Below are 9,783 nucleotides of genomic sequence, written 5' to 3'. Positions count from 1 at the left end.
ATCTCCCAAGTAATCATGTTAGCCCCAGCTGGTAGAAGTGTTTGTGGCAGATTTAAAATCAATCACCATTTGCAACTGTCAAATACTTCAGTGCACTTTAGTCCACTGGATGAGTCTAAAAGGATTCAACTGTAACATGAATTATATGTACCTCAATCCCTTAGAACAGGGGTTTTCAACTGGTTTTGTCCCAGGGACCACCATTAGTATTAGAAAGTAATCCGCGGCCCACTGATGTGCCTGCGCGCGCGTGCCCATGTGTGTGTGTGTGCGTGCATGTGGATAAGGAACATTTGGTTTTCCATGTTGCTTTCATTTAAAAACCTCAAACAAATCTAGATATATCTACTTAAAAACCTAACACAATATACATAGAATCTGAAACATTTTAATATGTGAGATTCTGACACTAATAAAATATAAATAAATAAATAAAAATCAATGGTGGACTGATCAACATAGGCTTGTCGCCGAACCCCTGCAATGCCCACGCTGACCACCAGGCGGCTGCGGATCCCCGGTTGAAAACCCCTGCCTTAGAAACACCTTATTGATTTGAGTAATTGACCTAGGTTTGGCGGTGTGTGGAGGGTTCGAATGACAGAAGTCTTGGGTGCCACCCAGTCCTCTCTCATTTGACCCCTGAATGTGTGTGTTCGGGTGCATCAGGTTGAGGTTCTCCCAGGTGTTCATCTCTTCCCCAGTATGTAAAGGAAGATCATGACGACGTCCAGGTAGATGATGAGGGCGGCAAACACATACTCCTCAGGGTCCAGGCCGTAGCGACCCAGGCTGACCACCATCATGCAGTCCACGCTGAGAAACTGGAAGACACAAGTGAGCAGGCAGATGTCCTCTTTAATCACTGAAGATAACAATCCCATTCATCTATCTTTACGAATACCGCATAAAACATTGTCTATTGTATACATTGCTATCATCCAATAGTGGTATTCTGCATTTAAGAATACGTTGTGTTACCAGTGCAAAGAGCAGAGCTCCCAGACATCCATAGACGATCTGCAGGACGTTGTTGTAGTAGAATGTGCAGAAGATCAAAAACATGACTAGGTCCACCAAAATCACCAGTAGGGCTCCGTAACAAACTGTGAAGCTCACGCAATTCTGCAATTACCCCAGAGAGAGAACAAAGAGAGCATAACTATACTTCCGTTCATCCATGGACCAGATTGGTTCATTGTTAACGTTCAGTGGTTAAGAAATGTCTGTCGGCATTAAATGTACACATGCAGTCCACAGGGATTGACAAAGGAATGTAACTGAAGTAAGTGTGTAGAAGTGTGTCATGCCCAACATAGAACTTTCTCAAATTAAATATTCCTAATTGAATCTGACACAGGGTTGGGCAGGGCTGGTTCTAAAGTATGCTTCTTAAACACTGAGTAGTACATCACTGAATTCGAATCACTTGGCTCTGTCGTCCAATGAATTTGTCTGACCTGGATGGAGAAGAGGATGATAGAAAAGGAGATAGCCAGAGTGGCTCCCATAGCGATGACCACAGCTGTGGAGTCGTGGAAAGAGGCGACGGTGCCCGTCATAAAGGAAAGGCTGAGTGTGACCACTGCCTGTAGTCAGAGGATACACACACAAACAGCATTACCACTACTTCTGAACCATGAACACATTTCTTATTTCCGTTCATTTCATTGAAACCTTGTACAGTACCTACATTCCGCACCTACAACTCATTCAAAGTTTTCATTATGTTTATGTCGACGGTGTACCGTGTTTTACAGTACCGTGTGTACTAGAAACTGTAGTGCGACTCACCAGTCCCACCAGATTCCAGGGATGCTTCCGACTGAAGGACCTGCTCCAGATCAAACTCAAACTGACCACCAGGAAGATTATAACGGAGCTGACGTAGATCCAGATGTTAGACTGCACCGCTTTCTTCACTACACTGGAGAATGTGAACACAGACACGATGCTGAAGGTCACCACCAGCTGCAGGGTGACGAGGCCAAACACCTGGGGGAGAAAAGGAAAAGACAGCAAACGACAGTGACTAGCCTTGACAAAAGTAATCGATGAGTTGTCTTATGTTTTTCTGAGACAAAGGCTCAAATATACAGAAAGTCATCAAGGTCATCAGTACCTTCCTGATAAAAGCTCTCCTGACTGTTTTATCATCAAATGGTGATGATGCCAGCTCAGGAGTGGATTCTGTTGTGTCTTTATCACAACCTTGACGGAGGCAACAAAACTCATGTCACTTTTTTGACAGCATTCACACCTTATTTTGAGAAGTCTTGATGACTTGAGGATGCTTTACCTGGGTCTCCATCATGTGGTTCAGGTTGATATTCCTCTGTGGGATCAATGGAAGGTCCTGAATCAGGTGGGTAGTATGCTGGAGGCTCGCATGCTGGAGTGGGATCTGTTTGCGTATCTTCAAAAGTGTAAGGAGGTGGTTCTAAGCCGTCTGAGCTCAAGAAATCTTGAGTTTCCTCAGGAGCAGAGTAGTTCTCTGTTTCTGCCATTCTAGAAAGAGCAATGAAGGTTTGAGACAAATGTGGAAGGTTTGGCAGGTTTTATGGCAACAATATCGAAAGTATGCGAAACAAAGGGTGGAAATGTTGCAAGAGTGATGATGGTAAGTTTGTATGTTTTTTGTGGGCATGTTGTAAGAAGTACCTTTCCAAATTTGCAACTAATCTAATTGCTTTTATATTTATACGTTTAATACACAGTACTTTTAATATTACATTATTTTGTTAAAACTAAGAACATTTCAAATCTGAAAGGCCTAAATTTAGATTTGGATTTATAGGTCTTATAGGTCACTGTAGTGTCGGTGCAACACTTCATACAAAGCCACCAGTTTTTGTTGTATCAGAAATAACTTAATATATTCATGACGGGCAAACATGTTTAACATTCTCCCAATTAATCAAAACATACATTTGAAATGTATTAAGCAAGAGGATATGAGAAATGAGAACAGTGAAAGAACTGACAGTAAGGTCAGTTCTAGTTCCAGTTCGGGGAAAGTACTCCATTTATACGTAATATTTTCCAGAAGTGATGTAAAACGTTGTCAATTTGGTTAAATGTGTGGGAAACTTTAAAACATGACAAAGAAACTTAAAACACCATACATTTAACATATTCTTTTATGAGACGAATTATTTACAGTGACACGGATGATGGAAAAAAGTATGACAAACCAATTAATACAATCAATCAGTTTCATCCTCTTCAAAATGCTTACACAATGTAATTGTGATAGTGACAATCATAGTGATGTCTGTAAAAAAAAAAAAAGTACAACACTCAATACAAAATAAATAACTTGTAAAGGCAATCCCCTGAGGTTGCAATATCCTTGTTCAAGGCATTTTACAAACCTACAGCACTTCTCTCTCAGGGAACCAAATATAACCACACAGTTATATTTAAAAAAAACATTACACATTAGTCACATTGTATGTCAAAAGTAAAACAAATTTTCTTCACTTAATTACATTTACATTACATTTATTCATTTAGCTGACGCTTTTATCCAAAGTGACTTCCAAGCGAGAGCTTTACAAAAGTGCATAGGTCACTGATCATAACAACAATTATAAATTATTCTTCATATTGGATTTACAGTTGGGACAATTATGTAAAAATGTAACACAATTCAACAAACTGTCTTGTATTCTATCTAAGGACAAAATTGTATTACTTCATATTTTCAGTATTTCTTTTTACACGATGACACACACGGCCGAGGGAGTCTTCTTCACCATGGCTACCGTGGTCTCGCTCCATCTCCTCCTATCAGGGAGCTTTTTGGGATACATGGAGCTGAAGCCAATGGCCTCCACCGTCTTCCTCTTGTGCATGCGATGCAGCAGGATGCGGTAGGCCCCTGTGATGGGACTCCGTAGGTCCAGGCAGCTGTGGGTCAGCAGGTGGGCCTCCGTGATGCCCAGATCCTGGAGGGCTGCCTTCACGTCCAGCTCGCTCAGGCTCAGGGTCCGCCCGGGCTCGGCCAGGGGGGCAGGCGTGAGGCAAGCGTTGGGGTACGCCTGAGGGTAGTCTACACCCGTCAGCCAGCCGCTGGTCATGATCTGTGCAATGTGGAGGCGATCTGCGGGTATGGACCTCAAGATGCCTTTGATGACTTGCTGGCACGGTTCGGGAACCAAGGCTGGGATAGTGTAGGACCCTTGGAGGATGCAGGCCTTGAGCCTGCTCAGGTTGACAGCGGTGAAGGGGAAGGTGGCCGTCACCATGTAGTAGAGCAGGATGCCCAGCGCCCAGATGTCGGCGTTCTGACCAACGTAGCTTTTATTTTTGAAGAGCTCGGGAGCGGCATATGGTGGAGAGCCGCAGAAGGTGCGGAGGGCATCGTCGGCGTGACAAACACTACTGAACCCAAAGTCACCCACCTTAATGCAGTGGCTGGTTGTGTAGAACACATTCTCTGCCTTCAGGTCCCTGTGCACAATATTGTTATCATGCTGGGAGGAAAGAAAACAAAAATGAAATACGTCTTAAACCATATAATGACTAAGAAGGTCAGGGACAAAAACTCAAGCTGAGTAAAAATGGCGGATTCACAAAACATTGTCCATCTGCATTTTTTTATCCATACCAGTGGTACAGTTTATGCACTGATAACTGCGTATCTTCCTTAACAATGCTAAGAACAGGAGCCATTGGCCGTAGCCCACTGGTGCATGCTCACCATGTGTTTGACAGCTGACACGACCTGGGCGAAGACAAGCTTGCTCTCCAGGTCAGACAGGGGCCCTCTGGTGGCGATATGGGTGAACAGCTCTCCTCCGCTGGCGTACTCCATGACTAGGTACACGCGCTTGAAAGTCTCTACCACCTCGTAGAGACACACTATGTTAGGGTGGGACAGCTTCTCCATACAGGAGATCTCAGAGGCAAACAGCGAGGGCAACTGCTTGTCTTGCCGAACCTTATCCAGGATTTTGACTGCCACTCTCTCTGAGAGCCCCAACACATGAGAGAGGGAGAGACAGACAGGGACGGAGAGAGACTGTGAGACACATAGTATAAGAGTGCAGTTGAGATCTGCTTACATTTAGTTTCTTCATCCAATTTCTCAGTTTATGCTTAATAGTTTAAACCTACTCTGGGTCTGCTGCAACATCAGTGACATGGGAACAAATAAAAAACAAACTAGTTGAATAGTGAGTGGTTGGTGAGATTAGCAATTGTCAACTGTATTCTGGATTAACCTAGTTTGGATCCTCTCAGACCAGCCTTTGGAAAACATAACAGGCTCGTTTTCTGCTGCCCCCTGTGGCCATGTGAGCAACCGACTGACCTTTCACATTCACTTTGAATGTGGAGGTGATGTACCTGCTAGTGAAGTAGCCAAGTGAAGCTGCTTAAACATGTTCTTCCCCCCACTCATGCTGAAAGCCACCTTATCAGAAACCATCAAAAGGTTACACTTTACTTTAGAAAAAGTGTCATCAAGTATGATTTTGAGTTACAAAAACATGTTCATAGCTAACGTTGTTATTTTTTGTGTAGCTTAAACTTGATGATTGACTTTCTGATTGACAACAGGCAGCAGGGTAAAGTTCCATAAAGGAAGTTGATGGGCTAAACTCAATTCATGATTACTTTTCTTACCATCAATTCCTTTTCATTCTAAGAATGAGTCCGTCAGTTCAATTTGAACCAATTTTGCTTAAGTCTGTCTCACCTTTTGTCAGATCATGAATCCCCAGTTTGACCTTGGAGAAATTTCCGCATCCGATCTCTCCTCTCAACGCATAGAACGCCACCCTCCGTCCCAGAATGACGTCGTTCATCACCCACTCTGTGTGTGACAGGTCGTACAATGCCCTCTCCAGCGCCGTGTGTGATTTCACCTGCTGCGCAACCGCGGCTGGAGCAGACTTCAGTGTATTCTCCTTGTTCTTGACATTTGCGTTGTTCTTCTTCCTTTCATTCTGTCTTTCATTATCATCAGGGAACACCTCGGCGTGGTGTGGCGCTATGTTATTCTGAGCCTGTTTGCCTGAGAGAGAGAGAGAGAGAGAGAGAGAGAGAGAGAGAGAGAGAGAGAGAGAGAGAGAGAGAGAGAGAGAGAGAGAGAGAGAGAGAGAGAGAGAGAGAGAGAGAGAGAGAGAGAGAGAGAGAGAGAGAGAGAGAGAGAGAGAGAGAGAGAGCATAACAATCAATAAAACCTTCAAGTATTTAAGCAATGTCACGATGAGACATCAGTCCTTAATGTCTGTACTCACATAGCACGCTTCCTTTTATGGCATTGTTATTTTTCACAGTTTTGACACGCTTTTGGTTATTCGCAGACATCATTGTTGGCGGGCTGTATCTGAAGCTGTGGACACCTGAAATTCCCTGCTGTCCTGTGCGGCCCTCCAAGCCCTTTGAGAAGACCCTCGTTAATCACTACTGATTGGTGTGGAAAAGAGCCATTCTGGTAGAAGTATCAAGAAGGCACTTAACCTGTAGAATATGGTCAAGCAGATGACCATAACATCTGTTTAGAGTGGAGGCTGTCTGGTCACTTTGTCCGTCACAGGTCTCAGACTCTACCCGTCTGGGCTGATGTTATCTTTTCCTGTTTTACTACTAAGTTCTGAGGAGCGAAGGGACAATCCCCAACCTCTCCCGAAGAGTTTCTAGTACAAACACTCTGGCTCCCAAACGCCGTCCCTCCTTATCTCCTCCGACTCCCTCTCTCCGTATCCCCCTCCTGTCTTGATCGAGTGTGAGTTATCCAGCAGGACGGATGCTGTTTCAAGCTTCTGTAATCCTTCTTGGGGACTCCTCCCACACAGACAGACTGGTTCAGCCCTAGATGGGTACCTGTCTAACACTTGACACATGTTGCAGACAGACAGACAGAAAGACACTGGGAGGATTACCCACACGTGTCACATTAAGGGATCATCACCGGGACAGGGTCACAGCATCATATACTATACTGAACTGTGTGCTATTCTAGTGTACTATACTAGACTGTAGTCTTAATTGGAGAGTAGTTAGATTCAACTTAACTTACTTTTGTTTCCCCTTGAAAGGGCCAGACCCAGACCCACACACAGTGACCCAGACCCAGACCTAGACCCAGTGACCCAGACCCACACACAGGGACTCAGACCCAGACCTAGACCCAGTGACCCAGACCCAGTGACCCAGACCCACACCCAGTGACCCAGACCCACACCCAGTGACCCAGACCCAGACAAGGAGGCCGGACAGGCGGACACACCCAGTGGTTCTGTACTAGGAGGCTCTGGCTATGACCTCTGGCTGAACCAGACGGGACTCCTGAGTGGTCAAATGCTGAGCTAGTAGGCAGACTGCCATGCAGTGTAACTGACGAGCAGCTCAGTGATAATCCTGCCCGTTCTGAACAGGGACTGAGTCATCACTGCATGTGCAGGACACACGTGTAGCCACACACACATTCATATCAGACCAACTTATGGCTTCTTACGACTGACCCAGATTTCAGCACAGCAGACTGGTGTCAAGCTGTCAAGGAGTTCAGGTAAAAAGAGCAGAGTGGTAAAATTTGATTAAGATGTCCCTGTGTGAATATGTGTTTAGTTTAATCATATAAACAGGTACGAGACTCTTCCGTATGAAAAAATACATGAAGACTGTATTCAGTTTACATGCGAAATACAGATAATATTCAGTCTGTTACTTGTAGTATCTTACTTCATGTTATGTTACTTATGTAAATACGACCAATAAATCCTGACTGCATAGTGAAGAGGAAGTCTTTCTTCTAGCATTTATCTGAGTGTCAAAGGACACTATGGATTACTTGAAGCTTGATGCTGTTTCATTTTGACAGAGATAAACACAATTTACACTCCTGCTTTTTTCTGCAGAAAAGAATAGTAGTGCTTCTTAATTTTTAGTCTAGTTGATCGTAATGTTACTATTTGTTACCATTTTAGTTATTTAGATGTTTTCTTTCACTTAAAATGAAACAAGGACTCAACCATGGAAGGATAGAAGTCTTCCAATAAAATTCACCTAGGAAACTGACATTTTCAAAGTCTATTTTTGAATGACAAAGATGTAACCTTTACATTTACCCATTTACAATTACCTTTACAATGAGGATCAGGATTTGTTACTTACTGTATTTATTTTATCCAATTAAATGTAAAAAACAAAACAAGAAACTTTCTTCCTGGGAATTACCACAATTGTGTGAGTTCAACCTATTTGGGGATTTCTACTATTAATGTTGCCAACTCTTTGTCAACGTTGAATATGAGTGAAGTAGGATTAGTAACTGGGTTGGATTGTAAATGTTTGGTTAAACAACCAGCTCTAGTTTGATGAAGGGAGAGCAAAAACTGAAACTTGGGTATCAGCCTAATCAAGGTGTGAATGTGGAGGTGATTACATAATCCCCCTCATCTGAGTTGATCCAGGATCAAGAAAATACATCAAAGACAGACTATTACGTAGATTAATGGGTTTAACACCACTATGACGAGATGATCCACACAAATACTTTTTGTACTGAAATCCAACTTTGTGGAGATATTTGGGTAGACATGGAAAGATCTTGGAAAGGCCTAGTGGATTAGATCTTGGTCTACCCCTATAAACATTTAAAGAGAATAGTCTTGAGAGAGAGAATAAAACTAAGAGTGATTGAATTGTGAGGGAGTAAGAGAGAAACTGAGAAAGAAAAAGAGAGAGAGAGAAAGGGACAGACCTGGGATTCTAGAGACTTACACTGCTTTGAGAAAAAACGGACCATTTGGTGGCACGTTGAATAAACACAAAGGTGCTGGTGCCCCACTGAGAGGGCTCCTCCCACATGCTGATCCTGTTTATGTGCTTAGGACAGGTTCTGTTTCATGTCCTGGTGCTAAACACCTTTCCTTAAGATAAAAGATGATGAATGCCTTTGAATGAGAGCCGCTGAATGGCTCAAGCCTACTTAAGCACTTCATTAAGGAGAGCTTGGGCCCGGTCAACACACACACTCCTAACCCAGGGCAGAAGCAGGCCAGTCGATGCGAAGCCCCAATACTTTGGAGACAGCCTTTGAAGTAGATCTCCGCCTGAAGACACAAGGTTTCAGCCTGGAGTGGAAATTTGATTAGCTCCACTTGGGAGCCTTGTTCCCTGGGTGACATTTGGGACCGAAGCAAGAGCTTGTATAAATATCAGAGAGGGTGTTGGAGCCAGAAGGCACACTCTGGCAGCTGTTCTCCTACTGTAAGGACTACAGCCATGGATACACTGCAGCCTTGCCTGCTCATGCTTCTGTTTGCTCTTCATCAAGGGTGTAAGTACTGTTGGTTTTTCTCCCATTTCACCTCAATGATGTGTAAGGTCAGGGATGTCTATGGACAGGCTAACTTTTCTCGAGTCTAGAGATGGTGCTCATTACTTTATTGTCAGAGTTGACGACGTTAGTTTGAGTGAAAGAGGGTGCTTAGAAAAGTGCTGCAAAATGTGCTGTGTGACTAATACCAATAAGTTTGCTTCCGAGGTTCCATATTAGACATCAGATAAATTGCCTATGTTGGCAATGTTTTTGTAAGCATCTTGGGTATTTGCACTCCAATTCCATATTTGTCAACTATAGGGTTTTATTCAATCATATTTCACTGAACGTTTTACATGTAGAACATTATATCAAATCGTGTGCAATATTCCTACGTTTCATTTTGAATATCTAATGTTTTATGTACCTGTGATTATATTGAACAACTGGAGAGGAAGTCTTGAAGATCTGTCTGTGTTACTGTCAAGCTGAACATCCACTGATGT

At 43.3% G+C, this 9,783-nt stretch overlaps 2 protein-coding genes across 2 annotated transcripts; both read right to left on the bottom strand.

Moving 5' to 3' along the window:
- Positions 1–70: 70 nt before the first annotated feature.
- si:ch211-284o19.8 (protein lifeguard 1) lies at positions 71–2,549 on the bottom strand. Its single transcript, XM_047027786.1, has 6 exons — positions 2,300–2,549; positions 2,123–2,211; positions 1,795–1,995; positions 1,461–1,589; positions 982–1,125; positions 71–824 (listed from the first exon to the last, which is right to left on the bottom strand). The coding sequence occupies exons 1-6, from the start codon at positions 2,505–2,507 to the stop codon at positions 690–692; spliced, it is 906 nt and encodes a 301-aa protein (XP_046883742.1). The 5' UTR covers positions 2,508–2,549; the 3' UTR covers positions 71–689.
- Positions 2,550–3,639: 1,090 nt separating this feature from the next.
- On the bottom strand, positions 3,640–9,783 carry LOC124472310 (serine/threonine-protein kinase NIM1; the record flags this gene model as incomplete). The annotated part of the gene is made up of 4 exons (XM_047027083.1): positions 3,640–4,478; positions 4,706–4,974; positions 5,705–6,022; positions 9,705–9,783. Coding segments are annotated over 4 exons (1,425 nt in total), but the record flags the coding sequence as incomplete, so codon positions are not given.

This window comes from Hypomesus transpacificus, chromosome 10 (assembly GCF_021917145.1).
Source record: "Hypomesus transpacificus isolate Combined female chromosome 10, fHypTra1, whole genome shotgun sequence".
Taxonomy (NCBI): Eukaryota; Metazoa; Chordata; class Actinopteri; order Osmeriformes; family Osmeridae; genus Hypomesus; species Hypomesus transpacificus.
The sequence above is the reverse complement of the archived record's forward strand: the minus strand, read 5'-3'. Positions and strand labels throughout refer to the sequence as shown.

Bases quoted from the DNA above. Each gene is read 5' to 3' on its own strand.
- si:ch211-284o19.8 (XM_047027786.1), bottom strand. From the start codon at position 2,507: ATGGCAGAAACAGAGAACTACTCTGCTCCTGAGGAAACTCAAGATTTC. The intron at 2,212-2,299 runs GTAAAGCATCCT...GCCTCCGTCAAG, and splicing joins ACCACATGATGGAGACCCAG to GTTGTGATAAAGACACAACA. The intron at 825-981 runs GTAACACAACGT...TGTGTCTTCCAG, and splicing joins GAGCTCTGCTCTTTGCACTG to TTTCTCAGCGTGGACTGCAT.